This window comes from Lycorma delicatula, chromosome 9 (assembly GCF_047948215.1).
Source record: "Lycorma delicatula isolate Av1 chromosome 9, ASM4794821v1, whole genome shotgun sequence".
Taxonomy (NCBI): domain Eukaryota; kingdom Metazoa; phylum Arthropoda; class Insecta; order Hemiptera; family Fulgoridae; genus Lycorma; species Lycorma delicatula.
The window spans coordinates 45,808,368-45,832,982 of NC_134463.1; the positions used below are offsets into that span (position 1 = coordinate 45,808,368).

The following is a 24,615-nucleotide window of genomic DNA, read 5'->3' on the forward strand; positions in this document are numbered from 1 at the left end:
ACCTGTCCTTCCAATATTAAAGCTACTATTCCAGGATGTCTTAGTATGCGGCCTATAAGTCTGTCTCTTCTTTTAACTATATTTTTCCAAATGCTTCTTTCTTCATTTATTTGCCGCAATACCTCTTCATTTGTCACTTTATCCACCCATCTGATTTGTAACATTCTCCTATAGCACCACATTTCAAAAGCTTCTAATCTTTTCTTCTCAGATACTCCGATCGTCCATGTTTCACTTCCATATAAAGCGACACTCCAAACATACACTTTTTTCTGTCATTTAAATTAATTTTTGATGTAAACAAATTATTTTTCTTACTGAAGGCTCGTTTCGCTTGTGCTATTCGGCATTTTATATCGCTCCTGCTTCGTCCATCTTTAGTAATTCTACTTCCCAAATAACAAAATTCTTCATAATCTTTTCTCCTCCTATTTTCCCATTCAGTGGTCCATCTTTGTTATTTCTAATACATTTCATTACTTTTGTTTTGTACTTGTTTATTTTCATGCGATAGTTCTTGCGTAGTACTTCATCTATGCCGTTCATTGTTTCTTCGAAATCCTTTTTACTCTCGGCTAGAATTACTATATCATCAGCAAATCGTAACATCTTTATCTTTTCACCTTGTACTGTTACTTCGAATCTAAATTGTTCTTTAACATCATTAACTGCTAGTTCCATGTAAAGATTAAAAAGTAACGGAGATAGGGAACATCCTTGTCGGACTCCCTTTCTTATTACGGCTTCTTTCTTATGTTCTTCAATTGTTACTGTTGCTGTTTGGTTCCTGTATATGTTAGCAATTTTTTTTATATACATAATTATTTAATGACATATATATTACTCTTCATTATATGGTACATTTTCTAACAAATGAGTTATATAACTCCACGCTGTACTGTTATAAACAAAGGTGAATCCTCACATAACTTCATTATACCGAAATTCTCTTTTTTCTTTCATCATTTCAAAGAAACAAAACGTACATATATATATATGTATATATGCTACTCATTCGCGCAAATGAGTAGTGTTATTAATAATTGAGAAATAACTTAGTTTTTTTTTTTAATAAAATATTCTGTAACACAGTCATTGCAAAAATAATTTTTAAATTTGGTGAATTGTATTATAAAAATTGAACAATTAATAGATAAAACTCTAAATTTCTATTTATAAATATTATAATACTAATTTTAGTGTTTATAATAATAATAATAATAATAATAATAATAATAATAATAATAATAATAATAATAATAATAATAATAATAATAATAATAATAACAAAAACAACATAAAACCCCTTATAAATCGTAAACTGTAATGCATATTACAAAAACATACAAATTGAGTAGGGTTTTCGAAAAAAATAGAGAATTCAGTGGATTACACATAGATTTCACTAGCATAGAATCATATTTACAAAAATAATATTATAAAAATTTATATGAACATACAAACTAACAAAAAGCTAGTAAAAATAATTTTATGTTTTTTTTTTAATGTTACAGATTTCGTTCGGATTTAAAATAATATCCAGTGGAGTATAATTTACCAGGAATGTATGGTGAGTCTTTAAAAACATCTGGTCTTTAACTGCTATACATTAGTTTTGTTAAATGTGGATTATAGCCATTTCCCATAATCTTTCTTGAACTAATAGAATTCCCTCGTAAATGTAGAAATCATATACCATAAGAATCTTTTAATTGAATATCTCTCTACACGAATAATAATTCTTTTAAGACACATCTTTTATTTATTTACTTTTTGCAGTTCTGGAATTCTTTTAAGGTATATTAATTCCGAAATACCGTATGATTTGTGAGGAAATATAAGTCCGTAATATGCCGTTAAGGGTATATAAAGAGTGATACATGTCGTCGTTCTTTTCATGGAGTACCTACGAATCTAGTTTATTACATCCATAATTTAGCTTAGTTTTTCTCAGAAAATGTTTACACCTATCCTTACCTAAAAAATTTAAATCTTCGCAGCATATTTTATAACAAAATTATATAATATTTCTTCCGTTCAGTGTGAATTATCTCTATAAGTCAAAATCGGGGAGTAAGGATTTCTAATTTCTGTTATTTCAGTGGATAGTAATTGGAAAAGTAACCATTTGAAAAGGATATATACAATTTTTACAGTAGTGGATGATCCTGAAATAGGGTTTTGGACACTACTTAATAAAACAAGTTTTCTCTTCTTCATTAGATTTATTTCTTTTATTTATTTATTTCTTCTTTTCGATTTATTTTCGACTGCTCGATATCAAACGTATGATTTTTACTTTCCTGTTTAGCGCTATAGCAGAGCTGTACCTGTAGATGGAAAATTATTGTAATCGGCCCATTTGCGTTTTTCACCGTATCTTGACATTTTGATACTTAAGGAACCAAAAAAATCGAATGGAAATTTTCCGGTTATTCCTATGTACGTGTGTGTGTGTGATCGGTGTCGGACTTTAAATCACCTTATATATTCATAATTACTGGACCTATTTTAACCAAACTTGGTCATATTATCTCTGTATGTGGGTCATTGATACCATTAAATTTTCAACTTAGAAGGTCAAGGGAGTGAGGCTGTAGAACAAGGTTACCCTCAGTATCTCGAGATTTCGTCTAATTAAGGTTTTAGTTTTCTTAGGCACATTTGTTAACAAAATCGCACCACTACACCAAAAAGTGCTCTAACTAGTGACTAAGTGGGAATACTGCGTCAATAGTACCCCCTGTCGCCACAAGGAGCGCTAGTATAGCACTGACGTTTTTTAAATTAAGTTGTGTGTGTAAGCCGTGGAGGCTTACACACACAAGCCTCCACGGAGGGGGCTTGTGAGTAAACGGTATGGCTTGAAAGTTAACGACGCCTCGTAACACATCAAGCGGATGTTTGAGGTATTCCATGTTGTCTGCTCGCTCTACGGGTTGCATTTCTTGGCTTCGTACAAAACTTTCTTCAATTCGTCTCGTATTCTCCTCTGCCACATGCGATCGCCCCGTTCTCTTGCCTTTGCAGAGACACCCTGTTTGTTCAAATTGTTGAAACCAACGATATATCCTCTTCCTTCTTGAAGGGTCAATGTTAAACGCACGCTGAACTGCAGTTATCGACTGAGATTTGCCGTGCTCAAGAACATAGAAAACCTTATTTTGCACTGTATCTATCTTACTCACAACTGACACGTAAATGAAGGCGCAATCTCTCTAGCGGTCGTTTACGCAACTATATGCACTCTATCAATTTTATTCGAAACTTTCTCTCAAAATCTACGAGATCATTCAGTTACAATATATAGTTCAGGAAATATAGAGTTACTAAGTTGAGTCCATCATTAGAATTGCCCTGTTCATTATCTTCAATTTTAAAAATTAAATTTTCCTAATTAAATAAATGGATTACTGCTTAACGCCTTTATAGGGTTAAGGTTAGTTAATTTTGTCATGATTTAAGCAATGGGCTGTAACAATGAGCTCTTTGTAGACGTTACCTTAGGTGTATCTTAAGTCAGATTCGTGTTCATTTTAATTAGTATGTAAATAATAACAACAAATGTCTACCAAATCAATGTGACAACAATTAAGGGTCTATAAGAAATAAACAAAAGCTATTTAGTTAATAAATAATATAATAAAATACGTTGACAAAATGCTATGCTTATGGAGTTCATGCATGATACTACCTGAAAATAAGAATGGTAATTACAAAAATACTAAGCCTGATAGAAGAATTCTGATTTCATATTTGAAATCAGCGCGAAAAATACTTTAAGAATCTGTTATTCATTTCTGTTTAGCAAAATCATTGTTCAGTGGATCAGTGTAATTAATTCCAACAACAAAACCGACCGGGTTGGTCTAGTGGTGAACGCATCTTCTTAAATCAGCTGATTTGGAAGTCGAGAGTTCCACCGTTCAAGTCCTCGTAAAGTCAGTAATTTTTATAGGATTTGAATACTAGATCGTGGATACCGGTTTTCTTTGGTGGTTGGGTTTCAATTAACCACACATCTCAGGAATGGTCGAACTGAGACTGTACAAGACTACACTTCATTTACACTCATACATGTCACATCCTCATTAATTGTAATAGTTGTGAATCCCCTTTCCCATAAAAATTGAAGTTTTTTTTTTAGTAAGGAATGAATATTTTCCCCCCACAATCGTTCGTACAAAATATCGGATAAGGAAACCTTTCCTGGATCACACAAACAAATGAATGAATCATTTCGCATATACGAAAAATTCCTGAATATTCTAAAAATGAATATTCGTTTTAAAAAATTCGGTTTATACTTTTCATAGAATTAACAATTTAAGAAGTTGAGAGATGAGTAGGTTATTAAATGTCAAATAAAATATTTCATTTTTTAACCGGTATCTATTGATTGAGGAAGTTGATTATGTGAAATTTCTTTTTTTAATTTTAACTACATTAACTTGATTAAAGTTAATTGTGAACCAAGTTAATAAGAACGTAAGTTAATAGTGATTAAAGTTAATAGAAATGAAGCACGGATCAAAGTTGATTATATGCGAGGAACGTATAATGTATCTACTGTCGAACAAACATGTCACGTACATATAAGGGCGTATCGTACTCTTCCTCCACATTTTGCATTGGTACGGCGGTTAATTAGCCTGCGTTAGGAGTGCGTGAGAGGTGAGGTACAAATTATGAAACGGAATTCTGCGTACATGCGGTATAATATAACGTAGAACGTATTTCAATATGAAAGCTTAACGACTTGAATAGTAACAGGATGGATTGTTATTCCGAATGGTACCAGCCGCTTTCTTAGTTAGTTTGCATCAGTTTTACTTCATTTCGCTGAAGAATTAAACATAGGTCATAAAAGCTGTTGCAGTAGAGAGATATTATGTATGAAAATTATTACCGTAGAATCAAAATGTGTTGTGCAGGAGAAATAGAATCGACTCAAAATTTAAATTTCTCAATTGCAGTTTATTACATTATTTTATTTTCGCTTTGTATATTTGTTGATATAAACTGATGAAGTGTATAAATTTTTTTTACCGATTACAAAGAAACAGCTTTTCTAAATTCTAAATGGTTATTTACATAAATATAGCTGACAAAACCATTTAAAGAAAAATAAAATCTATAAATTGAAGCGCGTATCGAACGTTAAACCATTCACCAATTTATGTAAAAAGATTAAATAATGATAAAGATGATTAAATAATTGAAATGTTTTTTTCTTTTATACGGAGTGAAAACAATACTTACGATATGAAGATCCTCCGCATCATATCACTATACTTACAACATTTATACGTAGTGAGAGATTGGTAGGAGTGGAAAATAAAATTAAATGAAAATACGTACTTTTTCGGAACTTATTTTTAATATTTTCTTCCATGTCAGTGGATATTTGGAGGTATTTGCAGAAAGATTGTAAATATAATTTAACCAAACTTAACCTACGCTCGCTAGTCAAGGTTAGCAAGCGTAGGTTAAGTTTGGTTGGATTATATTTATAATTTATGATTATAAGCATAATACTTATATTGGACCTCTCTCAGATACATTTGGAAGACCCATGTTTGAATAAAATCGACGAATAGAAATAAAAATATAGGTTAGCGAGCGTGGGTTAAGTTTGGTTAGATTATATTTATAATTATTCTTCAAATACCCACTGATTAATGTCACATGTCGCATGTCACTTTTAGACATGACGGCTTCCTCAAAAGATACGGGTATAAAAATAAGGAATGTGATTAAAACAGAAAAATTAAAAAGTTATTTCATTCGATGGAAAATTAAAATGTATATATATATATATATATATATTATTACATTAAATAAAAAATTACTCCTACAGTCTACTACTCTTAAACCAGTCTAGAAATAGGCTTACCGCTCAAGAATACATGAAATTACAGTAACATTAAATACTTTACAGAGATGCCACTCGAAAAATATTTTGATTTTTCATAATCTCATCCCGCTGTATATTTGACATCTTGATAAAGATGTGTAAGCTCCGACAATTGATGAAACTAAAAACACATTTTAACACGTGTATGAAAGAAAACAAAAATTCACAACAACACAAAACCTTTAACAACCGGCCAATCAGCTAATTTCCTTAATATTTTGTAAAAGTAACTCTTTGAAAAAGATTCGTTTTATCTAATAGTGCTGATTATTTTAAAGTAGAGAGCCGTTCGGAAAAATTACGGTTTATCAAAGAAAACCCAACATTTTTCAAAGATTTTGTATTTATTTTTCTATTTAGTCACCTTGGAATTCGATTCACTTCGACAAACGAGTTTTCAATTTTTCAATACCTTCAGTGTAATGCGATTTCTCTTATCTCTGCAAAAGCCGGCTGTCTGATGTTTGATCTTATCAGTTGAAGAAAATCTTCGTCCAACAAGACATTTTTTTTTAGAATTTGGCAGAGAAAATAATTGCTAAGAGTAAAATACGGCGCATGCGTAAGGACTTCGAAGTGTAGCCATGGAATTTTACAACTCAAGAGATTTGTGCAGGCCCATTTTGCGATTTAAAAAAAAAAACACTTTCTTTTTGGTAAAATGTGGTTGTTTAGCCTGAATAGCACTCTTTAATCGGTTCAGTAGTGGATTATAATGTTGTAGTTAAATGGTCTTGCCTTTTTCCAGGAAGTCTATGAGTTCTACACCAAAAGAAGCCCAAAAAACCGTAACGGTGACTTTTCTTGCCTGTGAAACTATTTTCGTTTTCTTTTGAGCACTTTCACGTGCTCCCACCCAATTCTACGATTATAGTTATACCTAAGGTTGTCTAAAAGGTTTTGAGAATAATATAGAAAGACGTATTTTTTCTGTCAAATATAGTTTTATTTTTTCAACAAAGTTTGCTTTCAAGTCGATACACTTTTTCCAGTAATTCTGTAACCATTTAACCCTTCCAAACGGTGTCTGGTGTCTTTCTCTGCAAAATAGGCGTTTACTTATGCGATTACCTCCTCGACCGATGAAAATCTCTTTCCTCCAAGCGAAACTTTAATGTTAGGAAACAAGAAAAAGTCGCTTGGGGCCAGATCTGATGAATACGGTTAACGGTCAACCAATTCATAGTGCAGTTCGGCGACCGTCGAAGTGTGAGCACGCGCATTTTCCTGATGGAAAAGCACTTTCTTCTTCAAATGTGGTCGTTTTTTTTGCAATTTCTACCTTCAGCTTGTCAGGTAATGATGCGTAATACTATCCCGTTATTGTTTTATCTTTTTGAAGATAATCGGTAAACAAAATACCGTTACAAAAAAAAAAAAAAAAGTCGCCATCACCTTCCCGGCCGATGGTACCGTCTTCGTCTTTTTTTGAGCATTTTCACCATTTGCAGTCCACGGTTTTGATTTTGCTTCGTCTCAGGAGTGCAATGATGGATCCACATTTCATCTACGGTTATAAATCGACGTAAAAAATCTGATTCGTTTTGTTGAAACTGCTCCAGAAGGACCTTGGAAGTGTTCATTCGAATGCGTTTTTGGTCCATTGTGAGCAAACGCGGCACCCAACGCGCGGATAGCTTACGCATATCCAATCCTTCAGTTAATATATGATAAACACGTTCTTTCGATATCCCCATAGCCTCTGCTATCTCTCTAACCTTAATTCGTCGGTCGTCCAATACCATGTGGTGAACATTTTCGATGATATTGGTGGTGGTTGCCGTTTTTGACCCTCCCGAACGCTCATCATCAATCAAGCTGGTACGACCATGTTTAAATTCAGCTGCCCATCTATTCACGGTGGCAAATGATGAGACAGATTCCCCGTAAACAGTGTCCAACTCGGTTTTAATTTGCGTAGGCGTATTGCCTTTCAAATGCAAGTATTTAATCACGACACGATATTAGATTTTTTCAATTTTCACAAAAACACTTATAATAACGTACTCAAACGATTATCAATCAACAACTGAGCGTCCAAATGGCTGAAATTTTATTAAGTACCTTTCAACGCATGCGCGAATACATTCACTAACTTTTGTTGACGAGTGCTGCCATCGTCATGTTGAGACTCAAAACTTTTCAGACAATCCTCGTAGTCGGTATTGTAATAAAAAGAAAACGCAGTTGCAAGCTATTACACCGATCTGAACGCTACGAGTGTCGTTTCAAGCAAGTTTGTAAAGAGAATGAAAAGAAAACGACCGCGTATGTTCATTGTTTGAATAGTAGAACGTTATTCTTTGAATTGTGTTTACGAACCTTATTCTCCCCTCCATACCAGAAACTAGCAATCAATGTTTAGTTAGTATATTCCTGTATTATTTTGGTTAAATCTAAATTTAAATAGTTTAATTATTTTATATTTTGTATTCTGTTAATTTTTATTTATATTTATTTTGTGTAGGGCTGGATTAATAACCTTACTTGTATGCTCATTAATTTCTGTTAAGTGCTAGATCCGTTATGTGTGTTTATACGTAAACTGTATTGTAATTTATTTGAATTGAGAAATAAATAATGGCTTTAATACCTTTACGTGTTATGGGATAACGTTACTGGTTATTTAAGTCTACCTTATTTTAAGTTATAAATATTTGTGTACTACAATTTGTGAACGTATAAAATAAAAGAACCATTTTTTAATAAGTGTACACATGATAGATAGATGTAATGAATTTTTTTTTAGTAACATCCTGGAAAAAACCTTTCCCTCTCGCGCTCTCCCTGTATTCTCGTGTTTGTGTGTGTGTGTGTGTGTGTGTGTGTGTGTGTGTGTGTGTGTGTGTACATATATTTTGCCCGTAGCATATTGGTTGTTTAGCTTGGTTAAGTCGAGTATATAAACCGTGTTTTACAGTACCTTCCGGCCTTTAAATAATATTATTTAAAATAATACGGGTTACCGTTTAGCATTTTTCACAGAGTTTCAGCATATTAAAATCTATTTTGCTTTAATGTTTTCGCTTGGTTATCATTTAACGCGTCATAGAATTTACGATTATCGTTTAAAAAAAAAATAAAAAAGAAATTACTTCAATTTATTAACTAAAATTTAAAAATAAAAATTTAACTATAAGTTTATAGTCGGCTGGATATTTTAAGTAATGTATGAAGTAATCTTGAAATTCAGTAAGCGTAATGTAAACTTTGTAAATTATTTATAAACAAATTAGTTTTGAAGATGAATTTATTTTACTTTATTTATTTAATTCTATGGTCATTAAACAAATGAATACATTTTATCAATAATAACGTTGAATAAATCATTTTTAAAATTCTACGTAATTATGCTGCAAATCGATGTTATAATATATAAATTATATTAATAAAAATTAATGGAATATAGAAGTTTAATGAATCACTAACTACCGTAATTAGGGTTATATATAAACATTAAACCGACTAAAACGTTCGGTCATTTTTTCTTAAAAGGGCGCCAGTTCGAGCCAACCGGACTGGTAAAGTGGTTAACTCGTCATCGCAAATCAGCTGATTTCGAATTCGAGATTTATGGACTTCGAAATCCGTATAAAAGTAACGCCTAAATTAAAAATGAAAATCATCCGATTAATTTTTGAACAGATAAAAGAAAACAAAAATTTTCTGTATATTAATAAAAATAGCAAAAAGAGGAGGTAACGTTGTTCGGACTTAGCTTTTTAAAATTTTTAAATACCCTTTAGATATATACATTTTGTTATTTTCGAGCTTTAACGTATTTAATAGGATTTTTAAATTTAATATCTTCGATTTCGGTCGTATTTTTTCGGATATTTACAGTACACTCGGCTATTTTCGTATGCATTCGGCTGCTGACGATTCAGAGGCTCCTTAGACGTCACTCTGCTCCTTTCGGATACATTCGGCTCCGGACGAAGCAGCAGCTTCAGCAACATTATTTAAACAAGTCCATCGTCATTCTTGTGTCATTCATTATTCATTCTTCAGTCGTCACTCTCGTTCAGTTCCAGCCAATCGCATACTAGTGGCAATCACATTATTCTTGTACAGTCGCATTCAGTAAAAGTTCCAGTTCATAATTCCAGTTATAATAAACATTTAATAGTATTAAATAATTAATTTAATTTTTCAAGTATATTAAATATTCAATTTATACATACAAAAGTATTTTAAAATTAAAATTAAAGAATCATCACCGGATTTCATCTGTTCGTACAAGTATTTACTGATAAAAAGGTAATGTAAAACAACACCAAACGTTTTCGATTTGTACATAATGTACTACACAAATATCATTATGTTTTTTCTGTTAATGTTCCATTAACAGTTACGAGGGAAACTGCAGATGGTTGGGGGGAGGGGTGTTTATCAAAAATAATAAATATTCTCAGGATGTACGAAAAAACAAATCCGCTGTTGATTATCAAGAAAGTGGTTAAGTTTTCTTATAGTTTGGGTAACAGAGTATTTTAATGGAACAGAAAAAAGTATAGGAGATTAAATGTAGAGTTGAATGTCGGGTATGGAATGTATATTTCACTCACCATTGTTGCAGGACTAATTGATCCAAAACTTCTTATGTATAGCTCGCAGTACACGGTTGTCGCATTATCTGTAAAAACAAAAGTAGTTATAATTATTGTTTTTAAATTAAATATTTCTATTACATTAGGATAAATAAAAATGATTGCTGTAATAATTTTAAAGCGTTATTTTTGCGCGTTCTATACAATTACAGAACGGCATAAATGATCGGTTACCGGTATATCAAATATCTCTACAGGTTTTTAATAAATTCCACTTCAAAAATTCTTATAAAATAATAACGCCTACTAACCCGATTTGTGAGTTGTAATTTTTGCATAACATGCGTTGAAAACAAGTTCAGATCTCTGACCGAACTACATTTTTTACTTTCGTGACCTATATTTTTTAGCAGCTTCAACTACGAGTATAAAGGGAAAGTGTATAGATTAGTCCCAAACTTTGAAGTCGGGTATTTTTTGAATGTCGATGCTTCATGTCGTCTTGATTCCAAAAAAAAAGTTAACAAAAACCATATAAATTTCCGGAAGATGTTTGTAGTTACGAACGTTTGTTGGCTTTATTTTGATTAATATCTTCGGACTGGCTCAATATAAATTTTTCCAAAATGGTTAAAAAGATTTCTTTTTTTTAGCGCATTGATGGCATTAACTTTCGAAAGAATTAAAAAAAGGGGGCGGGTAGTTGTCGCCATTTTGGATTTTTTATTTTATTTTTTTAGGCATCGTAGAGAATTGTAAGATGAACGTATTTCAGTTATTTAAAATTCCAAAGTTTTAACTCGATTAAATTTAGGAGTAAAGGGATATTTAACACTACTTTTAAAAAGTTTTTGCCTGATCATGAAAATCCGTCGACCAAAAAAAGTTGAAATTTAGCACAAATGTTTGAATATATGTACTTCATCTTTGGCTTATTTTTGTAAACGTCGGATGAGGGAGCATTGTGGTACCCATATTTTCGTCTGGCAGGGTGTCCTGGGAAATTCCAGTTGTTAGAGTAGCTCTCCAGTTTGTGGCGAAGAGGGCGATAGATGCCTTCTTCGGCGTCTGTAGGGTGATCCATCCCGATTGGGGGTTGAATTACCGTACCATGTGTATTTTTTATAAAGGCGTTTGTGAGGCCATATTGTTGTATGCTGCTCCCGTCTGGGCTCATCGTTTGCGGTTTCAGTGCTATAGGGACATCCTGTTACGAGCCCAGCGTTTTCTATTATTAGCGGTTGTCGGCGGTTACAGGACTGTCTCGCAGAGGCAGTAACTGTGATCGCTGGCATCAAACCAGTGGACATTTCGGCTACAGAGCGTAGCCAGCGGTATATTTCAAAGAAGGCAGGTCATCTTACTACCGGGCGTATGCGGGAAATTGAAGACCAAGGTTTTGACGCTTGGCAAGTTAGGTGGGCCGACTCTTTCACGGGTCGATATACGCATGGTATTTTTCCAGATGTTAGGGATTTGCGTGCTATTAGTTGGGTTTCCCCCAATCGGTACATAACTCAATTTCTTTCGGGACATGGTGCCTTTAGGAATAGTTTGGCTAGGTTCAGGTTGGTTGATTCCGGGTTATGCCCGGAATGCGGAGTCGAGGACACAGTGGACCATGTCCTGTATACTTGTCCCCGGTACGAAGCTGAACGTACCAGAGTTGGTAGGGAACTTGAGAGAGTACACTCCTTTTTGGATCTGCGAGTCAACTGGAGGACTCGCAGTGAATGGACAATAGTGGCTAGCTTCCTGAAATCCCTTGCCCAGGGCAGGGCGGCAGAAGGGATTTAGGATAGAGGCCCGGGTGGATAGGATCCGTCTGGACAGTTTGATTGACCGAAGGTAGGCTCTCTGGGTACTGCTTCGGTGGTAAGCGGGGGAGTCTTGGCGGCGGTCTGCGAAAGATGGTGAATGTCACGCGGGACTCCGTGATGGCGCTGTGCGGGGGTAGGCGTTAATTCTCCTCTCCAGAGGAGGCAGGAGGGGGCAGACCGAAGCGGATAGAAACTCATTTTGAGTATTAAGCGGGGTACTTAAGGGAGCTAGGTGTAAATTTCAATGTATAAATTTTAGTGGGAAAGTTTATTGTTGAGGTTGTTATTACGGATCTGAGACATTCAGAAAGTGGCTCTTTAATAGTTGGATCTAGGCGCGGGGTCTTCTTTCCGCGGTTAGGTTTCCTAGCTTAGTTCTTGAGGGCGACGTGGTAGCTGCAGGTGTTCGTTGTCTTCATTCTGAAGGCATAAACACGTAAATCTATCTCGGGGTGAATTTTTACCGATGTAGATGTCCCTCGGGGCATCTGCATCGGTGGCATCTCTGCGGGGCCTAGACTGAAAGCTGTGTGACACAATCAGTTTGAGGGCGAGAAGATGTCCTCCGTTAAAGCCACTACTGGCTAGGAACGGAGGGGGTGGTGTAGCGACCGGAAACACTACGAGGTGGGATCTTCTCCCCTCGGGGGGGAATCGAGATGTTAGTGTAGCAGCTCCGGTGGAAATAAAAACAGGAGTCCTGTTTTTATTTCGTGACGATAGGCTTCGAGATCCGGTTATTTTAGATGTGAGAGCTGTGTGTATAAGGGTGAAGGCATTGACCTCACTTCCGAAAGCGGACCAGTTCGGAGTAAATTTAGTGATTTTCTGTGATTTTTTTTGCATTAAGAAATGTGTCTGGGTTACAACACGTGAGCTGAAGTTTCATTGTATTGTACTGGTGTGATATGTTTGCATTTTATATACAAAGGTGCCATGTTACTTGTAACTGGATGATGTCATCTGGTTAGATTGTTCAACAAATCCCGCTCTACCGTTCCGTCTAAATCAGCTGACAGTTCGATTGACAAAAACAAGGGCAAACCTTCAGCTCGCTTAGTATATTTATAGAACAAAAATTTCGTTGTTGCGATCAAGTCAGACGTATGAGAATAGAATCTTAGATGTTATATTTGTTAACGCATTCTAGTGTTGCGAAGTTTATTTAATGGATATTTAGTTTGTGTCTTTCGGTGTTAAAGCCAAGCGCGAGAATCGCGTTTCTACGGAGCGGTTAAGTAGTTGAGAGTGTTACAAATTAGAGAAGACAAGCGAAAATATCTTGGACGAAGCCTACTGCGAAAATGATAGCAAAATTGAGTTAAAACACTGTTGGAAATGTCTTACAAGGCATTTGCATCAGTGGCATCCTGACGGAGGCCAAACTGATGAATGTAATATGTAATCGCATTTAGAAGGTCAATAAGATCCTCTGGTAAAGCCCATTAAGGCTAGTATCCGGAGGGGGTGGTATAGCGACCGGAATCATCACAAAGTCTTCCATACGGGGTTCAGGATGTCTCAGGAGATGTTTGCTAAACTTAAGAGACTACCGAAACAAGATGTAAACATAAAGTTCATGTGTACAAATGCCCTCCCTACCTTGCTTCTTTTTCCGGTTGTCTATCGTTTTGTCTTTTAGTAAAAATTTATATCTTCAGAACGAATTGAGATATTTTAATGAAATTTGGTGTACTTGTACCCAACAAAATCTGCTAAAAATTAAGTTTGAAAATTTTGTCTTAAAAAATTAAAAAATGGTAACCGCTAAAATTGTTTAATCATTATTAGTTCCATAAATATTAGTTTTATGGAATTATCTATTATTAGATGAAATGTTAGGCTTTTTATCATGAGCAAAATTAAACTTTACCTTTTCAAATCGGTTGACAAATAGGCGAGATATGACTTGGGATTGTTTTACGTGGGTCACAAGAATTATGTGTGAAAACTCGTACAAAATTATGACGGCGTAGTTTCTATTCCGGCGGTACCCTTTTAGCATACAATATGAAATAGTGTATAATATTGATGATAAAAAGTGTCATCCGGTAAAAGGAATCGAGTAAGACTCAAAATATTTCGGAAGAATTTTTTTTTCTCGATTGTACTTGGTCGGTTAAAAATGTCGGTTAATGAAGGGGTTCGGACTCAAATGTTTTAATGAACATTTTAATATGTTTTGAAATTGTATTCTAAATATTATATATATATATATATATATATATATATATCGTCCATATTTTAAAAGCTGTATGGCGTATTTGAAATAAAAATCTGTCAAGTACAAAGGTAGAAAAGTTAGTAACACTTAGAAAGTTTTTTTTGCAGAATTAATTACCTCTAGTGGACCCGACAATGCTTCGCAATTGATAAATTTGAATGTGTAAATTAAATTGTTTTGGACGTATTGTTATTTATAATTATAAAAGTTTTATCTTCTATATAAATATTAATATAATTATTTACGTTTTTTAAATTTTTGTAACTTACTAAAACAGTGAAACGGACAATATTAAGAAAACAATAAATGTTACAATATTAATGCATTATTAATTTTCTTTCTTTCTTCTTATGATCTTCGGAATGTTTACCACAGTTCAAACCTCACCAATCTCACTACTATATAAATAAAAATAAAAAATCTAATGTGGAGACCATATTATTTCCTTGTGCCCCTAATTACAAATACACATTTTTTGCTGCACTTCATTTATACTTAATTTCATTTGAAAGTAAGATATGATCCACAAATTCTTTAATAAAATGGACAGTTACATAATTGTTTTGTGATGGACACCACATTGCATCACATTTTTTTGTCGTGTCCGTATCAGCATTTTACGTTAGTTTATATATTAATTTTTGTTTCACGTCTCTCGAGTTGTTATGTAGTGCAAGTAAGAACGTGTCGGATCCGTAACCGTGCTCACACCGGTTCAAATCCGACTTCATATACATATATTTCATTTAAATATATTGATTTATTAATAATTAATAACCTCTTTAAAAATATTTGAATTAAAAAGAAAAGTACATATAATTTTATTTCAATAATTTCTGATATTTTTTCATATTTTTTTTTATTGTTATTATTGGATTATTATTTATTGTAATTTTTTTTTGTTATAATCAGAGATTAATAATTATTAATAAATCAATGTATTAAAATTAAAAAAAAAGTATAAAGTCGGATTCGATCCGATGTGCCTTCCCCTTTTAAGATCCAAATCTTTCAATAATTAAAATTTTATCTGGCTATATCTCTGGAACCAATTATGATGTATCATTGAAAAGCTCTCAATGAGGACTTTTAACTGCAGTTAAGAAAAAGTCCAAAATTCAAATGTTTTGGATTCGATTCCATATTTGGTCCATTCGATTGCAATCAAAAGGGGAGGTGCACATCTAAATGTTCTAAATTACAGTTCTAAATCCAAACTTTCATCATCCTACGGCTAATTGTTTTCGAGTTATGCGAGATACATACGTACAGACGTCACGCCGAAACTACTAAAAATGGATTCAGGGATGATCAAAGTGGATATTCCATTGAAATCTGAAAACCAAAATTTTTCGCTATCACAATACTTCCTTTTCTTCGTACAAGGAAGTAAAAAACGTATAAATTAATAACCTAAAACTTATTTTATTAAATTTAATGTCGTTATATACATCTGGAGATATCGTCTATATCGATTATCCTTGTCTATGTTATTATCGACTTCATCATACAGTTGTTTAATTTAAATATATAATTATTATTAAATATTATGAAAATAATAACATGTAAACATTCCCGGAACAAATAATAATAAATTGTGAAATTTTCACCGAAATCGGGTAAGTAGTTTTTGAAATCGGTTAATTAGTTGACTATTAAGACACACAGAAAACTAAAATTGTGTTTTGTTTATATAGATTAAAAAATATGACTGTATAGTTTCGAAAAATAATGGTACAAACTGTATGTGATATTTCTCCGAGTTACAAGAATTTCAATGGTGGTAATAAATCTATCTGTGTTTAAAAAACAACGAATAATTTCTTCCATTAATTTGTAGGCTGAAATAAAAGCGGCTACTTTTACGAAATTTGCCTCTATCCTAGGAGACTCTAAAGGTGTAAAGTGCGGACATATAAATCGATTAATAGAAAACTGTAATTGTAATTAGGATTGGTAGGGATAGCTGAAAAAGTTTGAAATCAAGATAAAGGAGTGTTTAGTATATTTTAAATGTAGATCAAAGAAATGGGTTAGAGCTTAGTAATATCTTCTGAAAGCTGTTATTATAAAATTAAAAAAAAAAAAAAACATAATAAACACAAATATATTTTTTAAAAGTTTACTTTATTAATAATGATGCAGAAATATCATATTTTAATTATTATATGTATTCTTTTTTCGCAATTGTTAACTGATTATGATTATTTAACAATCGAAATGGCCATTTAGATTTTAGATTTTAATTTTTTAAAAATTGATTATAAAAGGAATATAAAATGTTTTTCCCAGTTTAAAAAGTGAAAAAATAGATTATTTCCTTGTACGAAGTAAAGGAATTATTGTGATCGCGAAAAATTTCGGTTTTCAGATTTCAACGGAAATATCCATTTTGACCGTCCCTGAATCCATTTTTAGTAGTTTCAGCGTGACGTCTGTACCTCGCATAACTCAAAAACGATTAGCCGTAGGATGTTGAAATTTTGGATTTAGGACTGTTGTAACATCTAGTTGTGTAGTCTTCCTATTGATTGCAATCGATCGAATTAAAGGTATCCAAAAACGCCCAAAAAAAAAATGGATTTTTGACTTTTTTAACTGCAGTAATACCTTCATTGAGAGCTTTTCAACACATATCGTAAGTAATACTTATTTTCGTTGGTTCCAGAGTTATAGCCAAATAACATTTTAATTAATTAATTATTTGGATCTTAGAAGGGGAAGTCACGTCGGTTCGAATCAGACTTTATCTCCTTTTTTTAACTTTTTTTTAATTTAAATATTGATTTATTAATAATTATTAACCTGTGATTGTAAAAAAAATTCGAGAAATAATAATTCAATAATATCAATAAAAAAAGGATATATGAAAAAATATTAGAAGTTATTAATGAAATAAAATTCTATGTATTTTTCATTTAAAAAAAAAAAAAAATGTTATATGTAATTTAATAGGCGTACAAGGAAGTCATGGGGTGTCCGCATCAGATTTTTTATTTTATTATAAATGAAATGATTTTAATTATTAATATTGTCAGAGAGGTGGTTGGGATACGATAGCAAGCTGAGTACTGGAATGAGGTTTCCGATTTAATTATTGTAGCAAATAAAAAATCCAAATTATGCCTAAAGTCATAATTTTTTTATTTTTTTATTGCAAATTGCTGATTTAGGACTACATTATATTTGTTAGCGACGTTAGATCAAAAATATAATTTTCGTTTTAAATCGCCTGCAGTAATAAAGTAAATAATTATAATAATTGAAATTCATTTTTTTTCTTTTCCTATTGTTTTACATCATTTTTAATAATTTAGATTATTAAATTTATATTAAAAACTGGATTTTTTTTAAGTAGACCATCACAACTAAAAAGATGATTATCAGTAAGTAAATGATGGTTAAGCCACTAAAATACAGATATATTTAATGTTAGAATTTAGATGTATCTATCATGTTTGTTAATTGGCAATATGATATTTTGGTAAGAAACATGTCAGCTTGATGCTTAGTTACGTAAATCCTCAATGTTATTAGAGTAGGTTGATTCCGGTAGGGACATTAAATTGCCTCTAAATGTTGATTGATTGTATTTAGTGAGGTCATGAATTCCGTTACGACCTACTAAATTTCCTTAAACCTATTATGATATCCTGTTCTCGATTATCCCTCGTAAATTACGGAAGTTCTGTAATGGAAGTGTGCAGTGTAATTTGTTTACCGGGTTATTTTATTTTTATTTTTTAATCTTTAAGTGAATTTAATCTCTGGATGCGTGACTGCGTTTTGAGTTCTTTTTTTTCACTACTTTGTTTTACTTCAGCAGTATTGCAGTTATTTTGTAAGAGAATCCCGATATTAATATTCTAGTCGGAAACAGTCGATGTCGGTCAAACGGTCAGAAGATAAGTCTCCATTATTGGATAGGGATTCAAATTTAAACGTCATTGTTGTGTCGGTCCAGCCTCTACTCTAAACAGTTCATCCTAAGAATTCATATTTGATAGGGACTAACAAAGGATTATTCTGGATCGAGGAAAATCCTATGGTTCATGCTTAGAGATATCGGAAAATGTTTATTTAAATGAAATTGGATTTTACTAATTAACGATTTTCTTCGGTTTATTCCCAATTAGTCATCGTACGAGTAATTTACAATAATTCCTATTCTATTCCAGACTAACTTTGTATAATCCTGATAGTTTCCATTTTCTTTTAAAACGTCTGTAAGTTTTAGTATTTTTCAGCCTTTTTTTTCACTATATTAATCTATTCTTCATCTCCCATGATAAAATGTCCGATAGATTTTCCAATTTTGGTTTTTCCGATAAGTTCGTATTCATGTTAACTCTCGTCATTACTTTACTTTTGTCCATTTAATCTTCATCGAGTTCGACCATGATTGAACAGAGTATCCTATAAGTTTCCATACAAAGGAAAATAAATATTTTCTAATGATGGGCATGGTGTATCAGAAAATTCTGTCCTTAGCACATTTGGAGTTATTCAAACGGCTTTTCTCTTGTTTTTACTTAGCGTCAATTTTTCACAGTCCTACAAAAGTTTACTCCAAACGTAATACTTTACAAAACGGCTTCTTCAACTCTTTTAACCTAAGTCAAAAGATATCCGGATGTATTTTATAAATAGGGAAATTAAAATTTTTTAAATACAAATTTATTTTATGAAAATGTGGCCCAATTTTTCAACATGATCGGCTCAAAAGATGATTAAGAGTAGTACATGTAGATCCTCAAGTATTCAATTTTATATCTCTTATACGTGGAGAGATAGGAATTTATTGGTATAATAATATAAAATATATTGGTATCCAATAATATATTGGATACCCGTGTTAAATCACTTATTAAATATGAAAACAGACTATCAAAAAGATAAAAATTCAAGAAAAGTATTTCCTGATACTGTTCTAAAAAAACAGTATTTTATGAGTTATTTTTCTTTTTTCTATAAAGTTTAGGCTAAATTTGTGAATTCAAGTGTAGTATAATCAATCCAAACGGTAACGTCTACAAAATTAATTCTTTGAGTTAGTTGGTAAGGACTGTACAATCTTGTCGAGAGATAAAATTTCAATCTTTTTAAAACATTTTTGTTTGTTTCTCAACGATATTTAAAAAAAAATTATATTTTAGTACAAAAAAATTATTTGTACTTTAATTTAATAGCCGCTTTATATGTATTGTAAAATAAAAAAATCACATCTACGGACCGGAAGTGAGAAAGGTTCGATAACTCGACCATAGGAAATTTATCGGTCTGTCGATGAGATTGAATCCGATTTGAAGCAATGGCGAGTCCAGGGGGAGCATGGGGGCCATAGTCCCCAAAAACCTTCCATTTTGTAACCAGTTGAAAAGAATTAAAACACCAATACTGTATTGCCAAAATAACCAGTTGAAACTTCGTAATTAAAATGATTTTATCTCTTTTCTTAGTAGGTAATTATAAAACAATTAATTTTTCTAGTAATGTAAGTAAATTATACAATAATGACGAATAGGTAAGTTATAAAACAGTTATGAAATGAACGAACAGGAGCGCGAAAAATAATCCATTCAGAACTTGAAATGCGGAACTGCAGTGGGACAGAAATAACAGTTTCGATCCGTCGTATACGGCCATAAGTTTGCTTCAGAATTGTGATGAAGATATTTACCCAGTAATACATTTTTAGCTTATAATATTTATAACATTGCCCTGTATCTCAATTATTGTATTATTATTATTATTGTATGAAATCAAATGTGAAAAATTTTGGATTTTCATGGAATTGAATGAACGATACCCATCACATAATTTAAAAAATCTTCATCTTATTATTTTTTATCCCATCTTATATTATTATATAATTTTGATTAAAGTTGTTAAGACTATACACTCCGAGCTTAAAGTTAATTTTGCTTCTGAAGTCCCCGTGGCGGTCAGTTCGAATAATTTATAGCTTAATTTTTATAAATCGAAATAAAATCGAAAAACTGAGATTTTTGGTTTTGCCGAAACCGTTTCTTTTTTCCACTTTTACAGCGATACTAATGATTGATTAAACCAGCGTTTCTCAAACTTTCAGTGTTTGCGACGCAATTTTCAAACATAATTTTCATCGCGCCCCCCTCTCATACATTAATAATGCATTTTAAGTCTTTTGACGCTAAAGCTACACTACGACCTTAATTAAAAACCTTAAAATTACCAATAATAAGTAAATTTATTGATATTTGGCAACAACACCGATCCTGTAAATTATCATAATTTTTTTTTTATTTACTAAAACTAGTACGTATGGGATGTGTTAAGTGTAAATTATCGTTTATTTTAACTTGCATATGTTATTTTCCTTCATATACATATTTTTTTTAATTGAAATACATTGATTTATTAATAATTAACCTCTGTAAAAAGTTTTGAATTAAAATGAAAAGTACATAAAATTTTATTTCACTAATAACTTCTTATATTTTTTCATATCCTTTTTTTATTGTTATTATTTATTATAAAACAATTTTTACAATGGGAGGTTAATAATTTTATTCATAAATCAATATATTTAAATAAAAATAAAAAATAAAAAAGCATATGAAGTCACAATCGAACCGATGTACCTCCCCCTTGTAAGATCAAAATTTTCATTAATTAAAATTTATTTGGCTATAACTCTGGAATCAATGAAAATAAATAACGCGTATCGTTGAAAAGCTCTTAATGAGGGCTTATTACTGCAGTTTAGGAAAATTCCAAAATCCAAATTTTTTTAATTTCGGGCTTTTTTTTGGACATCTTTGGTCAAGTCGATTGCATTCAAAATGAAGGTGCACAACTAGATGTTACATCAGTCCTAAATCCAAAATTTTAACATCGTTGAAACGAAAACGGCTAATCGTTTTTTATTTATGAGAGAGATACATACGTACGTACAGACCTCTCGCCGAAACTAGTCAAAATGGATATCTTCGTTGAAATCTGAAAACCGAATTTTTTCGCGATCACAATGCTTCCTTTACTTCGAACAAGAAAGTGATAAGTGAAATTCCGTTTTACTTCTTCGTTTTGAAAACGCCCCGACCCTCACTCATGCAGAATATGCTGATATGATTTCTGTGTACGGCTTTTGGGATGGAAGAATACCGACGTAGGTATCCTGCACGATTAGTTCCAAACAGTTAATTATTTTGTAGAATTTTTAAAGATCTTTGTGAGAATGGTACACTTCCCAGCGCTTGTGTTTCCAACCGATCATGTAACCGATACATGATGATGAAATGGGAAAAATTCTTCAAGTGTTACACGTTAATCTTACAACAAGCATGCGAAGAATTTCTGTATGTCTCAGAATTCCATTAAGTACTTTACGGAAGACATACATTCTAATGGACTTCGTCCTTATCATGTCCAGAAAGTTCAACACCTCAAACTTGGTAATCGTGCCTGATGACTGCAGTTTTGTCAATCTGTAACTATAATTATCACCTAATTCAGTTTTTATTATTTTCGGACAAACCTAATTTTACCCGTAATGGCACAAACAAGTCACAAAATTCACATCTGAATTCCGTGCTCTGAAGAAAGACCGCATGCTGTGTTCGAATCAAATTTCCAGCAACAATTTCGGTAAACCTTTAGCGTCGCATGATCGAAAATCAATTAATAGGCGCTTTCATACTATAACAACGTGTTATGAGGAGAGATTACGTGAAATTTTTAAACAATGAATTTCTTACAGTGCTTGAAATTTCTTATTGCCAAAACGAAATGTATTATCAACTTTATTGGAGCACCAACACATTTTACGAATGATGTAAGACAATTCTTTGATGATAAGTTTACCGGTAAATGGATTGAACGTACTGAACCGGTAAATTAGCCAACTAGATCACCTTACTCCCTTAAAATACTGTTTATGGGGATGGATGAATTGCGAGGTAAACAAGCCAAAAGTAAACAAACGTGATCACTGATCGCTCGTATTCTGAATGCCGCTATCCTCATCAAGGAACGTAAGATATCATTAGATTGGCGACAGAAAAGTAAAGAGTTAAAAAGTGCATCAATGTAAGTGGTGCAATTTTCGAACATTTATTGTACATTTAATACAGTATTAACCACAATGAACATTATGCAAATCAATTAAAAATGTTTCATTTTTTGAAGGTCAAATTTATTGTACTAAAGACAGCTGTTTTTAATTTTAACAAATTAATAAAATTGTTCGGTTAAGTTTTATTTTTTTTTGTTTTTATAATTTCACTTTCATCTTGAATTACTTTATTTATTACTTTATTTATTTTTTTCAAAATAAATTTTATAGATACGTTTGTAAGATTTTAAGATCGTTTTAAATTTATATCGAAACGATATCGGTTTTTATAAAACATAAAGTAGCATTATTATATTTTATTTCCAGTATATTTTGATAAAAAATATATAATTCAAGTTTATATATCGTACCAAGATTTAAATGGAAGATTTAACTTAATTAAATTTATGTAATGTAATTCATGTGATCAATTACGTATTACTCTGTACCTAATATTTTGTTACAAATAGTATTCCCATTATTTTGACTATGTGAAACGTAATTTTAAACAGATGTTTGTCTCATTTTATCGCATAATACTATTTATTAATTTTATTAACTTAATAGAGTAACAAGCAGGTAATTTTAATTATATATACAAAATTATTTATTTACAGTTCGTATATATACGTTAACGTTCTTCTTTTTTTTGTTTCCGATGAGTCTGAGGAACCTCATTTACGGGCGGAGCGTCGGAACCGCTAACAGTTTCGCTAGATGTTATTAAGAGAGCAAACCGCGCCCTATCAACTAAACCTCATATCTCACCGATCCTCCCCTCCCGGGATCGGGTTCACAATTAAGCATTGCATGTCCCCGGGAGGTGCCTTTGAGTCAGAAGGATCCAGAGTCTGCGTGCTTCATCATCGTCGCCCATCCACGTAAGCCGTTGTTTCTTATCTGTTTTCATTATACTGTTTTGTCTGTGCTGTTTAATTTCTTTTTTATTGAAGTATTTTTTTATACTGCTTTTTTAGAGTAAATTATTTTATTCGTAGGTTTTTTTAACAATTTGACTACAGGTGGGGTAGCCAGATAAAGATATTGTGGATCTCCCTTTTATGCTCGCCGTGGACAGTACTTAATTAGATGTTCAAAAGGAGAATGCTCACCACATTCATCACCAACCGTAGCTGACATACCCCATTTGTCAGTAAAGTAATTACGGCTATCATGTCCAGTTCTTAGGCGATTAAGCTTATATCACAACTGGCTTGGTGGACTAAAGCTTGACACTTGCGCACGGACCACCTCTATTCACTGGCAGCCATAGTTTTCATCCCTCGAAATCTGCCATTGTTGTTTGGCATTAAAATTCTCCTCTACAAGCTTTTGGAATAGTTCCCATGCAGGTTTTCAAGATTTCAAGCGCCGATTGGTTAATCCACTGACGGTTATGTTGATTGGTGTCACTGACTTGGTCTTCTTTTTCCATAGTACGAGGGATTCTGCCGCTTGAAATGTGGTGGAGGTATATGAGCTAATACTGGAAGCCGTCCAATTCGCCAATTCGGGTAGAGGACACTGTACAACTCAATATCCACCTTTATTCAACTCAATATCCACCTTACCAGTATGACAGCTATTCAATCATACAGGTGCACAGAACTCAGCCAAAGAATCGGCTTTTATCGTAATTGTGTTATTGATAAGGCCAAATATTTTTTATTGTCAGAAATATTATTAAAAGAATAATTGAATTTAATTTAACCCAAAAATTAATTAATTTATACATTTATTACACAGATTTATATACATTTATTACGTATTAATTTATTTTAAGTTTTCCTATTAGCAAAATGGGAAAAGATTTACAAAATCTGACAGGCTATATTGTTTTTTCAAATTAAAATATTTCAGTCTGGAGAATCTACGATAACTGCCTCCTAATAACTTATTCACTTTGATGTATTCAATAGTAGCCGAACAACCCCATCATACCCACTAAAGGGGGGCTAAGATTCGATCTACGGCTTAAAACCTTTCTTGTGATAAGACGAATATATCCT

At 32.4% G+C, this 24,615-nt stretch overlaps 1 protein-coding gene across 1 annotated transcript in view; it reads right to left on the reverse strand.

The window, feature by feature from the left end:
* Positions 1 to 24,615, reverse strand: part of LOC142329902 (glycine receptor subunit alpha-2-like) — a 255,859-nt gene that overhangs the window by 130,653 nt on the left and 100,591 nt on the right. Inside the window, exon 2 of the mRNA XM_075374826.1 lies at positions 10,486 to 10,553. Coding sequence (XP_075230941.1) covers positions 10,486 to 10,488 — 3 coding nt within the window. The 5' untranslated portion in view covers positions 10,489 to 10,553. The remainder of the gene's footprint in view (positions 1 to 10,485; positions 10,554 to 24,615) is intronic.